Source organism: Mus caroli, unplaced genomic scaffold (genome assembly GCF_978045245.1).
Source record: "Mus caroli unplaced genomic scaffold, Mus_caroli_1 scaffold_14, whole genome shotgun sequence".
In the NCBI taxonomy this organism is placed as follows: domain Eukaryota; kingdom Metazoa; phylum Chordata; class Mammalia; order Rodentia; family Muridae; genus Mus; species Mus caroli.
This window is the reverse complement of record NW_028227269.1, coordinates 69,316,165-69,343,171: the sequence shown is the minus strand read 5'-3', so window position 1 is coordinate 69,343,171 and position 27,007 is coordinate 69,316,165. Positions and strand designations below refer to the sequence as shown.

Genomic DNA, 27,007 nt, shown 5'->3' with positions numbered 1-27,007 from the left:
TTGATCCTCGCTGTGCCAATTGTTTGTTACCAGGCAAGGATATTTGAAACAGTCTCTGGTAAGAAAGAATTGTTCGCCTAACTGCAGGGACTGGAGGTGCAAGCTCTTGGCTCTGTGATTTCTGCCACTCTAAAAACTCTGTCTCTTACATTTACCAGGATTTTCTCTTTTTAAGTGTCCATTTTTTGGTATTTGTTTGATGATTATGATTAATTTAAAATAGCTCCTATTAGTATAATTCATGGAGATTCAAAATGACTAAAACATTACACTTATTCCAGATGCAGAAAGCCAATATGAAGTCAACTATACCTGCCAGGGGAAAACTTTGTTTTAAAAAAGTGTATGTGGGTGCATCCTGACTGCTGGGGGAGGGAGGGGTTGGGAAGGCCACTGATAAACAGTTTTGTTACAATTAATTCCATAATGCCCAACACTGCAAATAGCAAAATCACCACTCTCTGCTGTGGGGAAAGGGAGCCCTGGAAATATTTAAGACTGTTTTTTCTAGCAGTGGACAAGTCTCCTTGCTGTTTAACCTCATCCTTCCAGAGGTCCCAAGGCTTGCCGAAGGGGAGCCTTGGCATGGCGGAGGATCTATGTTTCCTGGAGTAGGAAATCTGGGCTTGCATGCCAGCGGCAAAGTACCCTAACGGAATGACAAAGAGCACGGGGACAGGACATGCGAGGTGATACTCCATCAAGATTGTCTTACTGAGTAACTCCACGGACAGACAGGATACAAAGTTCTTTACACATGGAGTGTCTTTAAATCCTTGATATATTCCACATGAGGCATAGAATAGTCCCACTTCACATATAAGGAAACCAGACCGAAATAATGAACGACAGACCTAAGCAGCATGCCCAAAGCTGTAAAGGAAGCCATGGAGCAGACAGTTCAGTCCAGGTCCCTAGTATCAACAGCCTCAGTGACGGACATAGGCTCCAAGGTACAGTAAGAAGCAGCTCTCTCTCTCTCTCTCTCTCTCTCTCTCTCTCTCTCTCTCTCTCTCTCTCTCTCTCTCTCTCTCTCTCCCTCCCTCTCCCTCTCCCTCTCCCTCTCTCTCTCCCCCTCTCTCTCTCTCTCAGTGGCCCGCACCTCAGCCTTTCCTGACTGCCTTAGGATTTTATTGAGTTTTCAGTCCCTTCTGAGAAATTTTGCTAAATGAAGATTCCTGTCTCCTGCCCCAGACCTACATCAGTCTCTCCATGGGTGAAGCCCAAACAGCCTCTCCCCAATACTTCTAGTTTTAAAGCCACCCATCTACACAGCAGCATGCGTGCATGTGGGAAAATCCACAGTGCCACTTTAAGGCAATGTCTGCTGAATTTTACCAGAGTGAAATTGGGTTAAAAAAAAAAAAAAAAAAGAAGGTTGACAGTAGGAAGAATGTTTTAAAAACGCTAGGTACGACCCATAAAACATGCCGTGAGCCCACCTGGGGTCTGTTAGTCTGATCTCCAAAGCTATTTCCCTAGGCAGAGACTCCAGAGCCAGTGAATTCCTTTGGAAACTGTAGCCACCTCTTAGTGCTCCTCATGAAGACAGATGTGTTAGGACTCCTCCCATCCTGCACATCTGTGTATGCTGCACACTCATGGACACCCTTACACACCTCACTATACCTCACTGGGTGGCAGAGAAAGGTGGAAGTATCCTCAATGCTTATGTAGTATGTCCTAGATTGCATGTGCTTAAAAATTTAAAGGATACAATATATATATTACATATATTTATATATATATATAAACACATATATGAGTACATATATGTATGTGTGCATGTGTGTATGTGTATGTGTGTGTGTGTGTGTGTGTGTGTGTATTCACACAACAGAGCCATAAATAGTAGAATTTTACTTTCATTTTAATTTATGTTCCTGGTGCCCATACTGAAATGTTTCCAATTTCCATTACATTTTAAAAATCAAGTCCGGTAAAGATAATAGTCTATCACCCCATACACCCAAAACCAATTTCAAGTTCCCTAATCAGGATCCTAGCTTATTATTAGAAACTCTGCCCTGCAGGCAGTAAAATCCACCCACAAGGCAGGTTCGATGCTCCCGAAATTGAGATGAGCAGCCTCGAGGTGACCTGAGTCAAACAAGGAACTGTCGGCTGCTGGAACCAAACCACATGCCTATGGTTACAGGCAGAACCTTGCTGCAACCTAAACTTCTAATCGAGTTATTTACAAGTCATTTATGTTCTGCATAACTATTTCATTATGCAAAACATATTAAAACTATATCAGCACACAAGTAGAAAACTAACTTGAGGCAAGCTTTCCTTAGTTCCATCAGGCATGGCAGTTCACACCTTTAGTCCCAGCACTTGGGAGGTAGGCAGATGTCAGATGCCTATGAGTTTGAGGCTAGCCTGGTCTACACAGAAATTTCCAGGCCAGCCTGGCCTACATAGTGAAGCCTTATCTCAAAACAAAACAACAAAGAAACCCCAAAGTTGATAGGTACAAAATGGATTATCATGAGCCTGCTGGCAGTTTCCAGCAACTGTACTCCCTGGGATGTTCTATGAGTTACATATCTATTCTGATAAAATCACAGTGACCTAAGTGTGTCTGTGTCTGTAGGACTACACCCCAGAAGGGATCATAGCAGTTTTATTAATATGGAATTTCAAATGGCACAATATCCATCAACAGCAGTAAGTGTGTAACAAGATGGGACTCGGTCATACTGCTGGGATATTATCTTATAAGGAAGACAAATGACTGCTGCTGTGGCAATCCCATGGTCAGAGGCTGAGTGAAAAGGGCTTTATGATAAAAACTGCATCATTCTGGAGGCAGGAGGGTCGTAACTGAGCAGGACCGCCTTCCGATCAAAACAGTTGTCATCAGTGAGGAAAATGGATTGCTGGTAAGGAAGAGTCCCAAAGGGTCTTTCTGAGGAGACAGGAAAATTCTCTCTGAAACTGGGCAACAGCTACATAGAAGCATAAACTAACAGAGATACACTAGACTATACACTGAAGGATGTTGATGCTTTGCAATGTGCAAAGTATAATTTAACTGCCAAAAGTAAAAAAGGGGAAAAATAAGACTATCTCAGTTCTCAATACTGGTTAACCAGTATCTGATTCTGATGTAAGAGGCAGAGGGCAGCTTAGCTCATCTACAGCATCCGCTCAGCCCGGCCACGGCTTAGACTCTGACTACTGATAAACTACAGTCAAGATGAAAACGAGAAACTTAGCAACTGCTACCACTTCACGTGCGCGGTCGACAACTCTGAGCATTTAAAACACAGACAGACACAAAATAGAAATTTTATTCAGGAAGCCAAGCAATTTGAGAGACAAAAACCAATGCTGAAATAAAATTTACTGCCATTTTCAGATTCTCTCCTTCCTCCATCTCTAGTCTCCAGTTCCCATTGTGTCACATTGCTTTTTAGCTAAGACAGAGGCTTCCGCTCAGTAGAAATAATAAAATGAATTCTTCTCAATACAGAAATTGAGAGTGAAGCAAACTCAAAGAAACTGGTGGGATCTGAGGGGGGCACCGTGGCTGAGCACCGTGAATGAGAAGCATTCCCTAGACCCGACTGGAAATGTGGAAGATATTCGAAATGTACACCACAGCTGAACACACAGAAAGATAAGGAAGCAGAGAAGCCCAGTTAACTAATTTACCTGAAAACATTTCAATGAAGTTTAAAAACAGACTTTTTTGCTTTGTCTTAGTATAGTACCCAAAGTCCTAATTTGACCCCAAGCATGCTGTTGTTGAAGTCATAATGCTGTCTATAGCTTGTGGATGCCTGAGCGCAAGCCTGCAGGCCTCTCTGGCTCATTCTGCAATGATCTAACCCTGAACCACCTCACCTAATGTGGGCGTGGTCTTACAGGGAAGAGCACACTGAAATATCCCTAGCTGGAGCTACTCACATTTATGATGATGCTCACGGACTTGTCATTGGGGAGGAAAATACACACTCTGCGACGGTCCTGCATGACTTTGTTGTTATGGAAGGTCAGTTTGTTCATTGTGTTATGGGCGGGCCAGTGGGCGGGCTGGGGGCGCTGGGTGCTCAGCAACTTCTCAGGCTCCCAGCACTCCAAAGCCAACTTCTCCTCCTCATCATATGGCCAACGGAAACATCGTGGTGCCCCACAGTGTAGGTTTCATAGCTGTAGAAAGTCCACTGGGAGACCTGTGAATAAAGGGGAAAGAGAGTCTGGTAAGGGGAGAGAGGCCAGTGGCACACAACTATTCACGCAGGCATAGGGAAACAGGAAAGAGCATTTCAAGCCGAGACAGCCATACTCGGTGCACACACATCCTGTCTATTAACTGTCTTCACGCTTCGCTCTTAGACATGAGTGAACAGACACAGCGAGAGCCCAGACATTCACAGATGGACCAAGTACCATAAGGTCAAGGCTGACTGAGGAGTGTCCAGTTCACCAGGGAGGTGACGGGGTTCTAGAGTGAACTATAAAAACAGCATCAACAAAGCCTCTCTTCCAGGACTACAGAATCCGGATGAGTCTTTGGCTCCTGTCTCAGTCATGCCTGACGGTTGGCTCTGCAAAGGAAGCCCTGGCTGCGGGACCCGCCACGGGAGCTGCGGTTGTCACTCATGTCACTGATCTCTCCATGACATTCCCCATGGGTCTTAAGTCCTCCTTAGTTTTTATGTCCTGCTTTCTCCTGGTTCTCTAGCTGGCTGATTAAAATTTAATTCATTAGTTCACCAATCAAATAACATAGAGCAGTAGTAAGACTGTATTATCAAAACATGTCGATATGGAAAAGAGCTATGGGCTTTAGAAACCTCTCCAGTTTCGTCAGTCCAGTAACATTAAGGTTTTTTGTTGTTTTTGTTTTTGATTTTTTTTAAAGTTTTGAAGTATAGAACTTTGCTTTGCAAGTAAAGAAACTTTTATTTCTAGTCTTCAGTATTCTGTCCTTCGTTTCTGTTTTCTGTCTCCGGGCATTGGTGAGACCCTGTGGAATAATTTGCAAGCCTTGGTGAGTTTTTCCTTCTCTTGCGGAGTGCTTCATGTGTTGCTAGCAGGGCATTCCTCAACTGCAGTGTGTTAAGACTAGCGCTGGTCTCTCATGTCAGTGCTATTTACATTATTCCTCTGCAGCCATATTTGCAGGATTCGGGAAAGTAAGTCCAGAAATATGAAACTGATCTCCAAGGCAGAAGCCTGACCTATCAGCTCCTTAAAGTTCATTTGTTTTCAGCCAGAGAGGATCTATTCATAGATGGTACCAGGAGTAAACAGGACCTAGTGATTTTTTTTTTTAAAACATAAATAAAATACAATTGTCAAGAGAATTACTCAAAACTGAAATTAGGCAGTAATCTTGTATGTGGTAGTTCCTTCTTAGGAAGGGGACCATCCATTGCTTGGACGTTATGTCTTCCTCAAAGGGGAAGGGTGATTGCTCCCCAACTTGGTTTCTAGCACACCTCTGGAGGCTAGGGCTGTCATCTTCCCTAGAGTGGATGCTCAGTCCCTAAGTTCCAGGAACTGCTCTCCAAATGTAGCCATTAATCCAGAAAGTGAGTTCTTTTCAGTCAACAGTGTCTAAGCACTGCTGGAAGGATGATGTTGGCTATGTGTGAATCATACATGGGCTTAGAGATAAATGCAGAGGCCAAGCCACAGAGACACGTCTACTCACGACAACTACAGGCACATGTGGAGACCTCCACATCAAATGGGTAAGGGACTGACACAGTGCGGGATTCCACTACACTCTCAGGGCAAATGTTGGGAGAACAGCCTAAGCGCTGACCAACACCAGAGAACGACCCTTCATTGCTACTGCTGAAAATGTTCTCAGCATTTCCAAAGGTATGCGTCCCTGAAGCAAGCCAGGTCCATGCTGATATACTGAAGCAGGAAAATTTCAAGTTCAAGGCCACCCTGGGTTTTTCTGTACGTTCCAATTCAGTTCTAGATACAGCAAGACCCTACCTTAGGGAACTAAACACAAGACAGATGTGGAGATGCACACTTCCAATCCCAGCCCTCAGGAGGACGATGAGGGCTGCAAGTTGGGGCCAGACCAGCCAGGGTAACAGAGGGAGACCCTGTCTCAAAAACCTGAATCTAATACAATCCCTAAAACGGGTTAAATTTGGAGACTGGGAGTCCTCACCATACTTATAACCTGTTTTAAAACTCAGAAAGTAAGGAGGGGTGATCATGATGCACAGCTTTAATCCCAGCACGGAGGAAGCAAAATTAGGACCATCTCTGAGACTGAGGCCGGCCTTGTCTACAGATCGAGTTCCAGGACAGCCAGGGATACACAGAGAAATCCTGTCTTGAAAACAAACAAACAAACAAACATTCAGAAAGTATTAAAAGCTCTGAGAAGTTAGTTGTGAAGGCAAACTGCTTAAGTCTGACAACATTTCACACACTCACTGAGCACAGACCACGTGTCTCCCCAAAGCCTGCTGTTAAGGTCCGGTAAACACTATTCTTAGGCCTGTCTCTTGGGAAAGGCGTTATGGACTGATTCTTCATCACACTACTAAATTTCATGGCAAAAGTTTTCCCTTTGGAAAATTGAAATATTCCAACATTCAGGCCTGTCTTTACTACATAAATTATTGCCTATGATTAAATATATCTTATTTTAAATCATACCGTTAAGTGGTATTAGTCCCATTATAATTCCTATTTAAATCTGCATTTCATATTGAGATAGTACTATGCTTTTCCATTTTTAACTGAACCAATTAAAGCAAGACATTTCTACTGACCTACTTTTTGGAATTTAAAAGTTAAACTAGGGGGCAAAAATCTTCTGAGGTTTAGGATATTTCCAGGGCTTCATTAAAATACATGAAAATTTTCATTTGGGTACAACCTTTAACATTTATTTATTTATTTATTTATTTATTTATTTATTTATTTATTTATGAGTACACTGTAGCTGTCTTCAGACACACCAGAAGAGGGCACTGGATCCTATTACAGGTAGTTGTGAACCACTATTGGGTTGCTGAAAATTGAATTCAGGACCTTTGGAAGAAAGAGCAAGTCAGTACTCTTAACCGCTGTGCCATCTCTCCAGACCCCTGGGTACAACCTTTATTTTATGGTTCAGACACAGCACAAAATCAGGACAAAGACGACTGCAGCAGACTTACTGGAGCCCAGGTCAGAAGTAGTACCATTGGTCCACGGCTGCACTTAACATTTTGAGGGTGGCAAACTCAACCCCCCAAGCCTTCACTGTGCCAAGACAGCATTAAAGCTGGTTCAAAGGTTCCACTAAAAAGGCAAACACACATGGAACCATAACCTATCTCTAATTCACACAAGGATAAAGTTTAGTCTTAAACTACACTGTCCTGGAAAACAGTACCTAGACAGAATTTATACCAATTTGGATTGCAAAAATTGGGTAGAGGGCCACTGGCTACTGGTTCTATGATCTACGCTGAGCCCCAACTCAGTCCCAGGAAGACACATTCCTACCCCAAAGCAATGCCCTTGTGTCCCATAATTCATGAACAAACCTGGTAGTGACGAAAGACTGTGCTGGCAGTGATCAGACCCACAACTCTTTCCCCAAAGAGACTTGCAAAAAATACACATAGAATCTTCAGTCTTGAATTTTTACCCACATAATACAGTTTCAGTAAGGATGGAGGCAAAACAGGGTTCTCTTTCTGGGACTACCTCCCTAACACGTAGGGTGATGATCCTATCCTCCCTGAGATCATGAACGGCAGACATGATTAACAAAGAATCTATCAGCAGCCAATATGGCCACTCTATTATCTAACAAAAGCGAAGGAGACTATTTTGGAAAGTGGACTGTGAGAACTCTACCTTCTAATTTAACTGTTGGCCATTTACAAAGCTTAGGGCACACACAGAGCACTTAGACCCTGTGCTCACTACTCGCTGAAAAAGAGAACACAGAAGCTAAGGCGTCTCCTCCAACGTGGGTGACAACTCTCTAGTCAGGGTCACTGCCAAAGAAGTTTGACTACTGTCTCCAATTCCCAAAAGCACATACATAGCTGACATGTCAACTCGAGGGCTGATACAGCTGAATGACGATTTTAAAGTGCAGAAATATAGCCTATACTGTAAGCTAGACTATGTGATTAAAAAAAAAAAATCAGTCCAGAGCAGTGGCTCTAATCTGTGGGTCAAGATCCCTTTGGGGGTTCAATGATCCTTTCACAGGGGTCAAGTATTAGATATTTACATTATAATTCACAACAGTAGCAAAATTAGAGTTGTGAAGTAGCGATGAAAATAATTCTATGGTTGGGCGTCACCACAACTCGAGGAGCTGTATTAAAGGGTCGCAGCATTAGGAAGGCTGAGAACCACGGCTCTAGTATACTGTCCTAAAATGCGACCCTATGTCTTTCATAGAACAAGTTCCACAGTTTTGCTCATTTATTTTATTAATACAAAATAACACCTACTGTGTGACAAGCAGGCAGTGAGCATATATGGTAGGCCAGAATGAGGGTGCTGACGCTGTGGCCATGTAGTGCAGACATGCTATTGTATCAGGTGATGGGGCCTCTTGCTGATGGGCTGATATGTGAGCAAACACCTGAGAAAAGAGCAGGGTGTCATGTCTTCCCACCCTCCCACCCACCCATCTGTCTCAGGAGATCTCCAGGCAGACAATGGTAAATGTGAAGGCTCGCTTGCTGCTCAGCACGGATGAAGTAACAGTGCTGACGATGGAGTAACATTTGCTACAACACACCTGCTCCATGTTGGGCATTGCTACTAAGCACTCAGGGAAGAAAATAGTGACCCCTTTGTCATGCTCCCCAGGGAGAAACCAGGGGTCTTTCTCCCCAGAACTTAGGTGTGCTGTGTGAGCAAGCCAGGCTAGGAGCGTGCATCACTGACAACCACCTTAAGCAGACACCTTGGTTCTTGTATCAGAATATCACCTCTATATGACCACTTAGCTCAGCCACTTCCAATTCTGCCTTTGCTTGTCTGTCTGCTCTCCTCAGATCTTAGAGCGGGGCCACTAGGTATGGCCAAGACCAGACGTGTGGAATAACACTCATTAACTGCTGCCTGTTTGCTTACAACACACATCCCTGAACAGTGAAGACCTCATTTCTTAGCCTTGGCCCTTGAATGTGCAAAGAGTCCTCCAGGTGCACTTGGGGCTCCTGGTTGCACTGTTTGCGGGGCGTTATGGAACTTTTGAGATGTAAGGCATAGTTCAAAGAGATATGTACCTGAGAAAAGAAAGCCCTGTGGAGGCTGCACCTACCCCTGGTTGTTTCGGCTTTCCCTGCTGCACCACCATATAGGACACGGCCACAAGCTCCTGTTACCATAGAGCCTTGCCACCAATGTTATCCCTGCAGAATGGCCTGGGAAGCAGAATAAATCTTCCCTCCTCCAAGGTACTCCTATTGGGCGCTTTGTCACAACAATGAGAAAATAAACTAATTCAGCACTGCTGTCACCGGAGCCAGACAGTCTTTGCGTGGGGGTCACCCTGAATCACATGCATGTTAGCTGCTTCTTGCTTCTGCCCACTAAGTGCCAGAACCCCTTCTTTTTTACCAGTTGTGACGACCCACAATGCTAATGGGCACTGCCAAAGTTTACTCTGGGGCAAAATTATCCATTGTCACTTTTATTATCAGGCTGCTTAGACAGGCACATGCGCTCCTGTTACTGGCCGGGCACCTGGTCCAAGAGCTCTCTCTACTCAAGACCTGAAAATATGAACATTGACCTGGAAACATGATGTTTGGTCTGTGATCCTCCTGGATATTTTAGCTAATAAAGGATTTAAAAAGGGGTCATTTGCTTCCATGAGATATTTGAGAATAGTAAAATTTAATTTTATCATTTAGTTAGAGGAATCGTGAACTGGGATTGTGTCTGTTCATGGCCAGTTTTTAATGTGTCTGAGTGCTTACCTAGGGTTATGTATGCGCACCATATAAGTGCCCTGTGCTCAGAGTCCAGAAAAGGTAGCTGGGTCCCATGGGATTATAATTCAAGAGGGTTATAAGCTGTCATGAAGGTGCTGTGACCAGAACCTGGGTCTTCTAAAAAAGCAGTAAGTGCTCTTAACTACTGAGCCATCTCTCCAGCCCTATGGCTAGCTTTTGTAGTGACAATTGCACCTAAGAAGGAAGTGCCAGGTGGCCACGAAGCCCCTGCAGCCAAGTGGTCTGGGAAGAATGTCCATTTCCTGTTTGCTCTTTTTCTGCACTTCCAACCTTGCTCTAGTAGAGAAATGGAGCGCTGGGGAAAAGGTTAGGATGCACCCTGCCCCCAGAGCTGGTTCTCAGGGGTTTACAGCACATACAGGAAAGAGTATATCAGTTAACCCTAGACCCTAATATACCAGCTGGGCGACCATGTGTACATTTTGTAAAGTCCGTAACAGTGGCCTCCTAAAATGCTGAATAAATGAAATGGCAAAATGAATATAAAGCATTCGGTATCACTTTGTTGTTGTTGTTGTTTTTAAGGTAAGACGGTTGTGTGCTAGCAGCTAAGAATTCCCAGGTAGGGAGAACAGCCGGAACAGAGCCATGCAGTAAGTCATCTCAGCTCTCGATTTCACAGCCGGATGCAGCACCTGGGCTATGTTACTGCAGGCTTATCCTGGGAAGGGGAAGTGCATTGCTGGTTGTACACGGTGCAGTGACAGTGTATCAGGTCACTACCCCTTTGAAATTCTGTTTAAAAAGAGCAGGTGAGTATGGGTGGGTGTGTCCAAATGTGTGTTGGCTGACCGAAGGATGCTCAGAGATAGGGTAGGGTGGGTGTGGCCCAGTCTGGCCAAGTAGGGCACCCCAGTCTCCAACCACAATGCTTCATCTATGAATCAGGTGAACATACACCCCTAGGCAAAATGGGGCTCCTCCGAGACCTTTGTGATATAAATGCTAGGCTGGAAGTAGCTATCTTCTTCTTTGGGTTGCTTCCTATGAGCCTGCTGGCATCCGGTGTGATAAGGACTATTCCTGGGAAGGATGCCGTCCGTCACTGAAGGGAAACTAAGGAAGAACAAGGTATCATATCATTTGAACTGTTATAGGTATCTGTCCCAGAAACCCCCGGGAATTCCCATAAGAAGCCCAGCTATCCCTTCTGGTCTCCTTTACTGGCACTTGCAACTACTGAGTGGATCCTCTCTAACTTAGTGCATCCAATAAGTTAACTGGTTGACCAATCCATGTACTCACAAGAACTTACGACTACCTCTTGCTGTGTAGCAACATTCATATTTTACTTAAAGAACAATGCTGTATTTTAAAACTTCTCTCCACTTGAAAGAGACAATGGGGAATGAGCTGTGTGATGAACATTCACTGTGAGCAGAGGAGACCTAGAAGGGAGGGGGAGAGCCCAAGGAAACGAGACTTCGGAAATGTCAGGTATCCGCACTTTGCAGACAATACTACTTTCTAAGAGCTCCATACCCAATAAACTCATTTAAGGGAAACAAGCATATCGGGCAACTAACTCACAAGAGTGCTTTCCACAGCAAAGGGCCATCCCGTCTTGAGTATTACTGTGTGGGTGAAGAACCCTGTCCCAGTATGCCTTCCTGCAGAGCCATGCTGCTGCATGCATTGTCCATTTGTAAAGAATTGAATTACAGTAGCTGGGGGTGGGGGTGGGAGAGTCTCTGCAAACACGATAATCCAAAAAATAGTTGCCCCCTGGTTTGGCAACTTAACCATTAGCAATATAAACACACTTTTGGTAAAACAAACAAAGAAACAAAAAAATTAGAGCCTGTTTCGTATGGCTGGTAAGGGGCAAGCTAAGCCATTAAAGTGATCGTTAAAGCCACCTCACAGATGCTATGTTAGTGTGCGGGAAATACCTTTTTCTGTCTCTAGAATGCCAGTTAGCTGCAGAAAGGTTAAGTCTAGGAAGAAGGAATGTGATGGTCACAGAGCAATTGCTTGCTCAAGAACAGAGTCTGCCAGACTGTGTGTGTGTGTGTCTGTCTGTGTGTGTGTCTGCCTACCTGCCTGCCAGCCTGGGACACTTTAACCACGGGGCAAATCTCTTCACTGCTTCTCTCACCTATGATATGAGATTATTGCAAAGATTATCAAACAGGTTGCTCATCTAAGTGAAATGCTTAGTAAACACACTGTATACTATTTATGCCAAGTAATATAACTGGCTTTACATAATATAAAGAAAGTGGGCACACGACTCATATGTGGATCTATAACTTATTTTGCTAATGACTATCTTGAGAGCTAAAAGGAATTTCTTCTCTTCGTGGGAGCTAACCTCTCTTTCCTCTCCACCCTTCCCTCTGTGGTCATTTCACAATTATATTTAACCAGTGATATTTGCTACACCTCAAAGTTAGGAATGGAAAAGAACTGTACAGTAGACCACTCTGGTCTCAAGGTTAAATGAGGTATTGCTTCTTGAATTGAGCAGATCATGTGAAGAACTAAACAAGTGTGTAACACTGTGATAAAACAGCTGACACAATCTCCTACATCATGGCTGGCATGGCCAATCACTACAACGTATACTGCATTATCTATAGAAACAGTGATAAAGATAGTCACATCTTTGGATTTAATAACCGCACTTCTGGAGCAATAATCGCACGGGAGCATATTACACCTGGGAACAAACACATCCAGTGAAATAGCATGCATCTAAGCAAGGATGGAAGAAACGGATGTGTATACGTGGCAAGGTGCTTGTAAGCCATAGTGCATCAGAGATGCCGTCAGGAAGAGCCATTTGCCACACATCCTTCCAATGACAAACACCCACACCAGCCACGGCCACTATGCACCTTTGCAGTATAACTACAGGAGCAATGCAGGGATCCAAACCAATAAATAAGTAACCGGTTTGCCCCTGAGCACCATGATGCTTGGTAAAATCTTCCTAGTTGAATAGCCTACGTTTGAAATTCTTGGGACAACAGACCAGAGTGTTTCAGGTTCTAGAGGTTTGCCAGTTTTGGAACACCTGCCTAGATATAACAGCAAAAGTTCCTAATGTGAGCCTCCGACATGGGAAACTTCTGGAGTGTCCTGGTGACAGGTGCCTATAAAGCTTCCGGTGCCACAGCATTCCAGCTTATGATGTCATATGAGGAGACGACCAGCCTGTGTGTGTGCTTGTTATCCCTCAGACCGCTGCTAGATTCTGGCCACCAGAGATCATGAGGACTCCTGTGAGAGGGGTCAAAGTTAACGCAGTAGAAACAACAGAGAGTTAATACTATGATATCCTAGCTAAATGCTAAGTGCTGCTATCAAATGGGCCGGCACACTTGTCAGGAGGACGGCCACTCAGCCAATCACCTGCTTAAGCTATCCTGAAGGTTTTTTTCAAGCTCTACTGTTGCTATTCCAACTCCTGATCCCAACCTCTGCCTCTCCATCATTATTTCCTGTAACACTGCACTCTACTTGCTTGAGCGAGAAGGTTAAGCAAAGGGCAAGGCAGCGGAGGCACTCGAGGAAGCCACAGTGACTTTTCTTGCCCTATTCCGTCAGAGCAGACTTGGATGCCTGTTTTCTAGACTGCAGGGACAAGCACCATTCTACTGCTCAGTGACTAGAAAGGCTTTGTTCTCAGAGTCCATAAAAGGGGTCAGGGCCATCTGTCATTCTTCCTAAAACCCTGACACAAATGTCATATTTGCCCCGGTCATACCGCAGAGAAAATGAAGTTAAGTCACTCAGTTAAATAGCACTCCTACATTTGAATTCTTAGTTGAGGAACACAAGTTCACATGGCATAGTGTACTGGATAGTTTTGTGTCAACTTGACACAGCTGGAGTTATCACAGAGAAAGGAGCTTCAGTTGAGGAAATGCCTCCATGAGATCCAGCTGTAAGGCATTTTCTCAATTAGTGATCAAGGGGGAAAGGCCCCTCGTGGGTGGGACCATCTCTGGGCTGGTAGTCTTGGGTTCTATAAGAGACCAGGCTGAGCAAGCCACGGGAAGCAAGCCAGTAAAGAACATCCCTCCATGGCCTCTGCATCAGTCCTGCTTCCTGCCCTGCTTGAGTTCCAGTCCTGACTTCCTTCAGTGATGAACAGCAATGTGGAAGTGTAAGCCAAATAAACCCTTTCCTTCCCAACTTGCTTCTTGGTCATGATGTTTGTGCAGGAATAGAAACCCTGACTAAGACAGCATAGTGATAAAATGAAAACAGACAACCTGATTTGTTTTGATAGCTAATCTTTCAAAACAGAAAAGACTGGGGTTGGGGAGATGGGGTAAATAACAGAGTGATCTTCAATGCTTAAAAGATCTGAGTGCTCTATAAACATTTACAAATTATCTTAGAAGGGAAAAATAACATCCCTCTTCCTGTACTCCACCCTTTGGATAACCCGCTCCACGACGAATGCTTTTCTCACCAGGATTTTCACATTCTCAGACTAGCAGGACTTCATGCTACTCTTATCAACCTGCACCTCTGGTCATGGATAATGCATGTTCTTGCACCTGTAGTGATTCTCTGGAACACACGACAGTCCGGGCACTGTGGTCCTCTGTCACTCGTGTTCTGGGTCACTGTGACTCATTTCACTGCCTTTCTTTTGCTGTTTTTACCACGCTGTTTCCTCTGCCCAGAACATCCTCCCTCGCATCCTGTCCCATCTGCCAACTTCTTCAAGAAAACAAACCCCATCCTTCCTGCTCCCTCGACAGTGCAGGTGCAGGTCTAGGAAGCCTGTCTCCTGGTCCCTGGCTGTCAGCAGCTGCTGCCTCTGCTCCTGGTCAGAGGGGAGCTCACACTTTGGGCTGGACAGGTTTTTATTAGCTTGCTAATGCTTGGAACAGCTCCACTGCTACACTGGGAACCTTGCTGAGACTTGCTGAAGACTCACTGGGAACCCCAGTGAGACTTGCTGAATTTACTTTAGACTTGCTAGCCAAAAAAAAAAAAAAAAAAGCAAGCAAAGAAATTCCTTAGTGATTAAGTGATATTATGTTTCTTAAACAGCCTTTGGCTCATAACTGCGAGCGATCCTAACATTCAGTAGGCTGAGGCAGGGAGGTTGTTGAGTGCTTGAGTGCTTCAGCCCCTGCCTGAACTACACAGTGAATTATAGGGCAGCCTGGCTACAGAGTGGGACTCTGTCTCAAACACTAACGAATAAGCAAGCAAACAAACAAACAAATAAATAAATCCTTTTTCCTCTATGGGTATTCAGTACTGACCACAGCTTTTTTAATATCTACAAGAGTATAGACAAAATGATTACATCTTGTCTTTTCCTCAAAACACATTCCCCAATACTCTCAACAAAGGGTATTTTAAAAGTCTCCGTATTTCTGTTACAGCAATTTTTATTAAAATATACACAAATTAAGCCAGGGAGTGGTGGCACATGCCTTTAATCCCAGCACTTAGGAGGCAGAGGCAGGTGGATTTCTGAGTTTGAGGCCAGCCTGGTCTACAGAGTGAGTTCCAGGACAGCCAGGGCTACACAGAGAGACCCTGTCTCGAAAAACAAACAAACAAACAAACAACCCAACCCCCAATAACAACAACAACCCCAACCAAACAAATAAAAAAACAACCCCCATTCCGCAAATACACACACAGAAAAGGCATTGGTTTGATTCCCCAAATTGCAAGGGCCAAAAAACCACCCCAGGGAAATGGAAACTTGGACACTAGAGCCAACTGCTTGGTTCTGACTCTGTTCACTGATGGACTCACCAGTCATTTACTAGCTGTATGACTCTGGGTGTGTCCTACTCCCTTTCTGTACTGTAAGGCACAGGGTAAGCACAAATCTCGACTATTTACGTAGCCTAACTCATTAAGTAATTTAAGGACAATGTATAAAGCTAATGACTTAAGTGGATTTGATGGAGGAGCACACAATGTCATCTAGGACCTGATTTCTTCCTGACACCTTGACATCTGAAGGCTGGTGGTGTCTCTCAGAGGGGCTTCAGTAACTAGAATGCGGTAGCACACAAGGATCCTCAGCTAAGGGTCAAGGGTCATGGGTCACGATGCCCCATCAAAAAGCAGGAACAAGTCTGTTTCTACATCCGGGGGTAGAACCATCTTCCTCTAGTACCACGGGGAAGCCAGGATGGTACGGCTGGGTAGGCAGTCAGCAGAGAGCACAGAAGCAATGCTGGAAATTCATGGATTTTAAACCACAGAAACTTTTATTTTCTCAGCGTTCTGCATTCAAAAGTCATAGCAGGCTTAGCACTGAGGCACAAAAATTCCTTTCAGCCAAGATGAACTTCCAGCCTGACACAGCCAACAAAAAGTGCTGTTCTCAGGGAAAACACTGGCCCGAGAAGCATCTGCTTCTAATTTCTACAATGAAATCTTTGATTCCTTCATCCACGGGACTTGCACTCAATTCCATCTGACACAGGAATTATGGTTTTGTAAATGATAACTTTGTTGTGAAATTCTCATTAATACACACACACACACACATATTTAAAACATTAACTTTTTGATGTTTTTCCTGAAATACTTTTGTTCAAAGAGAACACAGTTACAATGACTTCAAGAAAGACGGAATGAAACATTTGAGAAGTTGCTATCTGTTTTTGGAAGACCACTTTTTCTATATCATTAAATAGTTCCTCATAGGAATACACATACAAGTTGGAAACAGAGACATCCCCTGCCAAGAGTAAAGCATTCAGTGTTCAAACCACTCACAGGGAAAAGACGTGAGCTACAGCTAAAGATGAATAAATATAAATCTCAAAAATGGTGCAAAAATCAAATTAACAGAAAGATATGACACAATCTCTATGACTAACAAGTTCAAAAACAGTCAAAAATAAAGGATGATTCGTTTAGGAAGACAAAGGAATCATTAATCTCAAAACTGCACTAAAAATTACATACGACACTTTAAGCTCTTTTCTATGTGTGAACTTCCAATTTAGAAGGTGACATCAGTGAGTATGGACAGCAACAATCAGCACACACTGAGTTTTAAAACGATATACAAGCCTGCCACACTGCACAATGGGACCCACTGAGAACTGTGTGCGGCTTATCACATTCTACATATTATAAAAGATTCCACGACTACCACATAATTGCTATCACAGCTTTGAGACTGAAAAACAACCTCCAGGGTGCCCAGTGTTAATGAGAGCTTAGAAGACATTTAGTGACAACATGTGTGTTCCTGTCTGGAGTTTCAAAGTACACTAAACGGAAACATTGTAACAAAGTACAACCAGAGAAATCTTCACCTCTGCTACTTGGGAACTTGACAGGCAAAAAAACCTGTCATTTAAGCAAATGATCCTGTCAATGTGGGCTGGGCTTTTCCTTATAGGATTTTCCTTCCCTGCTTTAAAACAGCAATGAATATGAGATAATTTAAATCTCTCCGGAAAGTATAATAGTTATAAATTTACTAGAAAGTTAAGAAACATTTGGAAGCATTTGACTACCTCAAACATACTCAAGTGCTAATAAAATGTCTTTAAAAAAAAATCTGACAGCCATAGAATTATATGGGAAAACTTACGAAGCTAGAGAAAGACTTTGACATGCCAGAAGTTCAACTTTTATCCCTATATATATTAACTATGAGGCTGAGATTACACTGTTACACAGGCACACCCAGACATGTGGTAGTTCCACAAGGTATGGCTTCGTACACGCATACATATACTCATGACCTGTGCACATGTAATCTGGGGACAGACACCCTTTTCAGTAAAAGATCAAAAGCACAGTCTACAGGCATCAAAGGAAAACAGTCCAACAAAGCTTTATACTGCTATGAAGTCTTGTTTTACACCCCTTGGGGATTTTGCTTTGGATACATGAGTTGGAGACTGCCATATACAGACGGAGCTGTAATTTATGGCTTTAAAAGTACTTAAGGAAAATGGTAAAAGTATTTGTTCTGTGCCTGACCTACTTTTTACAGCTTCGCAAAATGTTCACCATAGCTACTTTCACACAGGGAGTCTCTATCAGACACATTAAAAACATCTGCTCCGGCCACGCCTTGGTGAAGAGTCCCAAATGTGTCATCAAACTCATGAGCTGGTCTGCTCTGTGGAGATGGAGGTGGGTTGTGTCGCTGTTAAGTGGCTGTTGGAAGATGGGGGAAAGCCAGGCTACGGCCCTTATATTGTTCCCCAGGGACGCTTCACCTTGAAGCTGTCTCTTACCTAGTAGCCAGTATTTAGTTCCTTCAGCTTCTTGGAAGGTAACTACCAAAATCAAACAGGTCCACTAGCTGGAATGTTATTTTTGAACAGAACGGCATTTACCTGTGGGGTAGCATTCTGCATGGCTTCCCCCATTCACAGGTCTTATTTCTCTAACTGACCGAAATAAGATGCAAATCGGGGGCAATGTAATTATTCTTCTACAAGGATGGAAACAGAGGCACGTACTGCGCCTCTGTGCCCTGTGGTATGTGAGGCCGACTGAGTGCAAGAGTGAGTCAGGACCAGCCTAGTCCAGTTACCTCGCTCTGACCCACCTGTCACTGGAGTCCTGGTTGTGTGATGTGCATCTCCCTCCACACAGCACATTCCTTCTTACGGTAATCACCCACTGATGCTGTGAGAGGCTTACAGTCTAGTTCTTAAAGGGTGTGGAGGAAGGAGACCAGAATCACACCTTACCCTACACTAACATGCTTAATCTTCCATGAAAAATGGAGCCATATGCCTCAACCTTGAAGGTTACAGTTTTAAAAAGTCCCAAGCCAAACAAAACCAGAAACTACCCCACCTTAGCTCTGTACTTTTTTCATAAGGCTGTGACCACACCGGAAAGGCAGCTATTCCTGAGATGAGCCAGGGACTTTGGGCCTGGGTGAACTGGCTGGGTGGCTCATCTGTGGCCAGCTGTCACTCACAGCAGGACCAATGCCCATCACCAGTGGTGCAGCACCACCCTATCAACTCCATCAATCCTAACTGGGACAAGCCTAGCTCTTGCTCATAGCCTCAGAACCATTTCATCTGAGTCAGAAGCAAAGCCTTTCGAATGCTTTAAGTAAAAGCATGCATCTTGCCAGCACAGCGGCATACACCTTTAGTCCCAGCACTTGAGAATCAAAGGCAGGCAGATCTTTGTGAGTTTGAAGCCAGCCCAAGCTACCTATTTAGTTCTACAATGGCCAGACCTACAGAGAGAGACCCTGTCTCAAAAGAACCAAAAATAAGAAAAGTACTCGATCCAGTGAGGGCTCAGTGGATAAAAGAGCTTCATGCACAAACCTGAGTTCAATCCTAGCATCCCAGAGTGGAAGGAGGGAACCTATTCCTGAAGCCTACTCCCACGCTGACCACTAGACAAGAATCATGGTCGTGCGCACACAGAGCACAAATAATTTTTTAAAAAATAAATTAAAAAGGAAATAAGGCCAGGTAGTGGTAGCCCATGGCCTTTAGTCTCAGTACTTGGGAGGCAGATGCAGGCAGATCTCTGTGAGTTCCAGGCTAGCCTGGTCTACAGAGCAAGTTCCAGGATAGCCAGAGCTATACAGAAAAACCCTGTCTCAAAAAATCAAAACAAAATCCACCCTTACCCCCCAAAACCCAGGACAACCTATACCTACTCTAAGCCTATAGCACAGTGAATATTCAGTCTTACGTCAATGTCAAGTTCCTGGTTTTGAAAGCATATATAGCTATGAGATTTTTATTTTCTCCTAGTGGAGAGGCTATCAAAGGGTTCCACAATGGAACTACTCTTTGGAATTTATTGTAGTTCTCAAATTATTTAAAAGTAAAAAATTTAAACTTTGCAGTGTTTTTTTTTTCTTTACAAAAATTAACAAATGAATCCAAAATTAGCAAAAAAAATTTTTTTTGAAAACAAACTAGGTCTTACTATCTCATTCATAGAATTGTTATAAAAGATACAATATCCAAAAGTATAATATGGGCCTAAGGATGGGTATATAGGTCAATGGAACTGCACAAAATCAGAAATATTCAACAGAACAGAATAAAGAATGCAGGACTAAAACCTGTATAAAGTTATCTAACTTTTGACAAGAGTGCTCAAGTAATTTAATGGGGAATACATTTTTATCAACAGTATTGAAACTACATGGAAAAAAATTATCATTGTCCTGATACAGAAGCTAACTTTTGATGAGTTATAGATCTAAACTTAAAAAAGATAAATTCCTGGAACTTATAGAAAATGTTTGGACCTTTGTGACATTCTTAGAACACCCCAAAACAAGAATAATAAAACCAAAACAACAACAAAACCTTCACAGAACTTTGTCCTTTGAACCGTCACCTTAAAGATAAAGAAATCTTCAAACTGGAAAAAAATTGAACATCTGCTTCAAAACAAGCCTAAAAAATATAACACAGATAGCTCTTGTAACTAAACAAAACCGGCAGCTTTAAAAAACTATACCAATAAATCTGAAGAGTTACTGCAGCTCAGACACATGCTTGAGATGATGGTCTGCATCACTGGTCACTAGGAAGACGAATAAAAGCCATGGTGAGTCACCCTGCGTACACATAGAACTGAGAAGACCAACAGTACCAAGACTCAATGAGAATTCGGAGCAAGAACTCTTGGTCATTGCTGATAGGCCTGAAATGGCACAAAACAATTAGACGGTTTCTATTAAGGTTGCATATCTGTATAACGTGCAAATAAGACAGGAAAAGAATGTGGATATTCACGGTATCTTTATCATGGCTCCAAAATGAAACAATGCAAATATCCTACATCAGCAGGGGAATGGATGAGCCAGCAGTGAGAAGCTGAATGCCCCCAAGAAGGCAAAAGGAACTACTGTATGGGCAACATATTCAAAGCAGTAAGAACTTTGTCTTAAAAAAAAATCACTCACAAACATGTTCACCAAAATCCCTAACAAAGCTTGATATCCCTCAAACACACTACACTAAATGACAGAAGAAACCATGTATAAAAGCAAGGTGAAAAAAGGAATTGGGCGGGGGAAGGGGGAGGGTTAGTTAAAATGGGGCCACAGTAAACATTTGGTCCTGACAAAGATATTCTATATTTTATATTTTAGTTGTCTTGTTGGTTACATGAGTGACTACATTTGCCAAAGCTCAATTATCCACTTAAATTTTGTAAACATTATTTTTCATGCATGTAATTTGTCATAGGAAAGTTAAAATGTTTAAAAATGAATTTACATCTGCTAGTGTTTATATGTTAAGTAGCAGTTATTAACTCAAACCTCTTGTTATATGTGAAATGTATGAATGGATATAATGTAAAATCAGTTCAACTGGTAAAGGAAATGCAGGAAGTTATGGTGAAGTCAAGGCCACTTCACGTCAAGAGCCATCTAAGAAAGGCCAAGGCTAGAAGGTGACCTTCCTGGAGATCATCTTTGTCCATCCTGGCCCATCATCTTTGCATGGTCTGTAATGGATGAGCTCTGAGAGGCAAGGCCCCAAGAGTTCATCTCAGGATTGCTTCTTACAACTGATATGCCTTTCCTGTCACTATTGCATAGTGTAAGGATTCCTGGGCATTAGCCTACCCTATTGAGCAGACTTCCTGCAGATCAACATAAAGATGAACTTTCATGAATTAATACTGTTTAAATGAATTAATGATTTTATAGAAATTCCTGATTTGATTCAAATGATTTTAGGAAGAAAGTTTTGAGAGATGGTTTTAGCTGTTTTGCTAGAAAGATGTAATAAAGTTAGAATCACTAATAGAATGTTTCCACTACTCATAATAATAAGTAAAGGTTGCATAATAAGAAATACAATGAGCTTTTATAATTACACTAAAAAGAGAAATAGGCTTGGGATAGATTTGTTTTTAAGGAAAAACATTTAGGTCTAAGGATAAAGCCACAAGTATGTACTATAAGGCATGTAAAATAATAAGACCATGTTAAAAACTGTTGCTTTGAACTTATAATAAGCTTACAGAATGAAACACTGCTTTGAACTTGGTTATTGATACTTTTCTGTAGCTCCCCTTTTATGGAACATTTTATCTATGAGGTGTTCTTACACAGAGAGATTTTTGCCTAAAAGCTATAAAAAGGCTGAAAGCAATAAAGTGGTGAAGCCATTTTCCACTTTAACCAGTGTATGTGTGTGCGCACGCACGTGCGCATTTGTGTATGTTCTCTGTGTGAGTAACTTCTTTCCTTTCCTTTCTTTCCTCTTCTCTCTGGTTCAAAAAGAGTCAGCAAGCTCCAAGTTTCTTGCCTGGCCAGTGAGAGACTTCTGGCTGACTCTGATTCGCCAGAGAAAGGAGCATTAGCAATACATCCTTTTCATAATTCTACAGTGTTTATTTAAGTATTAAGAGTCAAGTTTTTTAGTGCTTATTGAAGCACAGAGCAGTGACAAAGAAATTATCTTTTATCTGTTCAGAATTCTTGCAGTTAAGTTTCCCCAGTGCTTATTTAAGCACAAAGAGTTAAAGAAGCCAGCAGTTTTCAGCCATGGAATAAGCAAGAGTATTAAGTTTACAGAAGCCATGAGCTTCTAGCCCCCCAGTCCAGTTAGCAAATATTACAAGGTTGGAGATGTTCAGTGTTTTGTCCAACACTGGGTTCCACGTCAGCTCAGCACCCCAAAAGGCGGGACACCAGCAACTTCATAAAACAAATACTCAAAAGTTACCACCGTGCAAGACTTCTGAATAGGTGACAGGTACTTTCTTTTCAAACAAAACCAGGAGAGCTGTATCACTGTGTACGTTTGCTTTCCTTTACTTTCTGGCTGACCTGTGCTAGGCTCATCTCTGAATTTCAGCAAAATCTCTGGCACACAAACAAATGTTGAGAGGAGCCATCGATGTTCTCATTCTCAAAGTGATCTGGGAGCGAGTGTCCCATAAAAGGTATGTGGCAGAAATACTTCCACAGAACAGTACTTAAATGATCTCATGGCTTCATAGCCTTCTGCAGCCTAGTTTTAATGAAGTTGTAGAGAGTAGATCACGTCCCTGAACTTAATGTCTAATCCTTAAATGTAGAATCATTTCAAAACACTTTTCACTTTTTTAGTCAGTTCAGTAAAGTAACAAGTAACAGCTGCATTCAACAAAGGATCCACAGTGTACATTTTTACACAGGGCTTTGCTTTTTGTGGTTAAAGGTCAATGATCTGGAATTCTGTGTCAACTTGAAGCCGTTGTGAAAAGCAGAAAACTGTGTGAAAAGGTGGGCCTCAGTTAGACTGAAATAAAACTCTGGCAAAATCAACACGCGCTAGAAAAAAAGTTGCTTGTATCTGGCAGAAACTAAAATTGACTTTTTTAAGGTACCAAAAGGACTTGGAAGGTTGAGGCAGGATTGTGGCATGTTAGAGGCTAGCTCTAAGTAGAGTAGTGCTTTCAGGCCTGCCAAGGCTATGCAGTGAGGACCTACCTCAAAATAAATAAATAAAATAAATGAGAGAGAGAGAGAGAGAGAGAGAGAGAGAGAGAGAGAGAGAGAGAGAGAGAGAGAGAATATGTAGGAATAAAAGTGTTGTGCTCATTTTTTCATATACTGCAATTATTTTATCAAACACAGTGAGTAGTGGTAGGACAGTGCGGTTCTTAAAAGAGTACTGAGCTCCTCTGTTGACACTGACTGCACAAGATAAAGGCGTCCAGTCATTTAACCCCTCAAAGGTCTGTTTTACAGCTGTTTTGTTTGTCTAACTAGAAGTCTTCAGGCTCAGTTCTCAGAGTCTTCAGGGAATTTAAGCATTAAATAGGTATCTTGCTCCTAAGGAGTTGTATTTTGCTTCCAGATCAATTTCTAGGTTCCCAGCTTTTGTGAGTTCTCACTCATGCTGGGGTGGGCTTTGAGGATTCAGCTGTCTTCGAGACATTTCTGCTCCTGCGAGTAACCCCTATAAAATTCATTGGTTCACCAAGTTGAGCTTTGGTGGTGTGTGGGCACTTTGGTCTCTCGTGGGTTCTGTATCTGAGGTGAGGAGACGTGTGTTGCATCTCCCCAGGAAAAGTTTTGTCCCGCAACATCCCTAATCTCATATATTCCAATATACCCGATCTTACTTTGAGAAATCACAAGTAATTTCTCTTGTTAGCCTCTATTGGTAAGTCATAAATGCTCAGCCTCTACTTAGGGTCTTTTGAATATTTAAGGAACAAATTTTCTATTTTTTTTCCAATGCCAATATTAAGAGCTGAATATGTATTGTTGTTACAAGACCACAGATTTTACTCATATGTCAGACTTAGGATAAAACACACTCTCTGTAGTTGTTTGTGTCACTTATGGGTCAGTAGGTCACATGGTGACTTGCTAAAGGTGTAAACCCAAATGCTAGTTGAATGACCTTACACTGCTCAGAAGGAATAAATTCCCAGTGACAATGCTGGACATGAGTCAAGACCCTGCTGTGCTCCAGGTGGCAGGGAAGGAGCCAAGAAGGAGAGGAGAGGATCTATCTGTTGTCAAGTTGCTTGCTGCCTACCTGCAAAGCCACAAAAACCTCCCAACAATATCACTGTGCACCACCAGAAAACACATGTAGGAATCACCACCACACCATTTCACGACGACTGGGGTGCCCCAAACGCAGTTTAGCTGGCTCCAAGGCAGCACACCCAAGGCCTCAAACAAAATTTCACAGCCTTTCCAATCTCTTAGGCAATTTAAAATACTATTTCAATGTCTATTCAACAACAACAAAAAAACTGGTTATACGTTGTGATGGTCTGTATACGCTTGGCTCCGGGAGTAGCACTGTTAGGAGGTATGGCCTTGCTGGAGTGGGTGTGTCACTGAGAGAGTGGCTTTAGGATCTTCCTAGTTGCTTGCCTAGTCACCTGGAACTCTCAGCTCCTTCAGTCCCATGGTTGCCTGGATGCTGCTATACTCCTGCCTTGATGATAATGGACTGAATCTCTGAACCTGTAAGCCAGCCCCAACTAAATGTTGTCCTTTGTAAGAGTTGCTTTGGTCATGGTATCTGTTCACAGCAGTAAAACCCTATCTAAGCAGGCATTAAAACGTATTGATTTAGATCTCTCTCTGTACCATCCTCATTCCCAAGCTCCTAACACCGTACTTCTCAGGAAGCAGGCCTACTTAAGAGCACACAGGGTATTGATAAAGGCAATTTTCTACTCTATCTGAGTCACTTCCATTAGTTTTCTGGACCAGGTTTTACTCTGTGACTTCATGGAAATTTCTCTTTTAATGTTTCTCTAGGCACCTGTAAAAGCAAATAATTCAGTGAGTTACAAATCGTCTAAATGTCCTTTTTCTGATGTCTGAAATGAACTTTTGTGATTAGAAAGGCTTCATTTTAAACATATTCAATTAGAATTTACTGTAAATTTTAGGCACTAGACATTTGTGTGTGTGTGTGGGGGGGGAACTGTTCCTTAATTTGATTTTTGAAAAAATATTTTTAATGTTACATTTGAAAATCTTGGGTTTGTATGAAGTAGTACACTTAAAAATGTTATTTAAAAAAAATCACCTTCTATGAGTAACTTGAATTCCTTAAAAAAGATGTCAAACTGGTCCCCTGAAGCTGACTTTAATTTACTATGAAAACATTAACTTTAACACTGCATTCACATAGGTTTCGTTAAGCAGAGAATTCTCTTCTCATTGGAAGACAACCATGAGCAATTTCCGGTTGTGGTGAAGGAATAAACACAAACACAGAGATGGTTGTGCACCCTCCCCACACATCAGACTTCACATCAGCTGATTCCTCTCCATGGGTCTCATCATTTCCCAAAGAAATCAGATGGGGAAAACACTGGCACTCTTCAGTTACCAGTTTGGACTCACTAAATAAAGGTGCCACCCATGCCTCATGGGGGAGGGGCGCTCACTTCTCTTTATTTCTCTCATCTCAGAAAGAACAGTCCTTACTGTCAATGTCTTTGAAATAATATTCATCAAAATAAGTTACTTTGCAAATTAGCTGTCTTACATTTTCAGCCTAATTTTCTTTTTGTCTTTCATTCGATCTTCAAAAAGAGAAAGAATCACCAAACAAATTCTGGAGTCGTAAAGTGTTAACACTGCTGCAATGACAACAGCCTAAGAAATCTCTTTGGAAATTTGTTTTTCCTTCTTTAAACATTCAAACCCCACCCCCTGGTTCTGACAGTTACAGGAATTACATCTTCATGAAATTTTCTCCCAAAGTCTATGTTTTTATATTCTGATTATTTTAAGGTCTGCTGTAAGATCTCACTGTATCCTTTTTTTCTTTTACTGCTTTGTTTTGAAGATGACAGGGTTTCTCTGTGTAGCTCTGGCTGTCCTGAGACTCGATATGTAGACCAGGCTGGCCTGGAACTCAGAGATCCTCCTGCCTCTGCCTCCAGGTGCTGGGATTAAAGGTGTGTATCAGTAGGTACAGGCTGAAACTTGTGAGTTCAAGGTTAACCTGGCACACATAGTGAATTCTAGGCCAGCCAGGAAAACACAGTGAGACCCTGTCTTAAAAAAAAAAAAAAAAAAAAAAAAAAAAAAGGAGCTGGGCAGTGGTGGCGCACAGAGTGAGTTCTGGGAACTGCACAGAGAACCCCTGTCTTGAAAAACCAAAAACCAAAAACCAAAACAAAAAACCTCAGGAGGCAGAGGCAGGTGGATCTTTGAGTTTGAGACCAGCCTGGTCTACAGGGAGAGTTCTAGGATAGCCAGGGCTACACAGAGAAACTCTGTCTTGAAAAACCAACCAACCAACCAAATAAATAAATAAATAATCAATCAATCAATCTTATCTTTCTTGCTAGAAAGTAAGATTTTTTAGGAGTAGGCACCATAATGTACACATTATTCATCAAATGGATGAAAACTTTAGACTTGGGCTGGAGAGATGGCTCAGTGGTTAAAAGCACTGATTGTTCTTCCAGAGGTCCTGAGTTCAATTCCCAGCAACCACATGGTGGCTCACAACCATCTGTAATGGGGTCCGATGCACTCTTCTGGTGTGTGTCTGAAGACATCTACAGTGTACTCGTATAAATAAAAATAAATAAATTTTAAAAAAAAGAAGAAGAAAACGTTAGACTTGTGACAGTGT

The 27,007-nt window shown here is 42.4% G+C and overlaps 1 protein-coding gene across 3 annotated transcripts in view; it reads right to left on the bottom strand.

Annotated features, from left to right (window-relative positions):
* Frmd6 (FERM domain containing 6) overlaps positions 1–27,007 on the bottom strand; it is a 74,661-nt gene that overhangs the window by 34,522 nt on the left and 13,132 nt on the right. For all 3 annotated transcript variants that reach the window (XM_085830431.1, XM_085830433.1, XM_085830432.1), the window contains exon 2: positions 3,919–4,184. In XM_085830431.1, coding sequence (XP_085686557.1) covers positions 3,919–4,017 — 99 coding nt within the window. In that variant the 5' untranslated portion in view covers positions 4,018–4,184. The remainder of the gene's footprint in view (positions 1–3,918; positions 4,185–27,007) is intronic.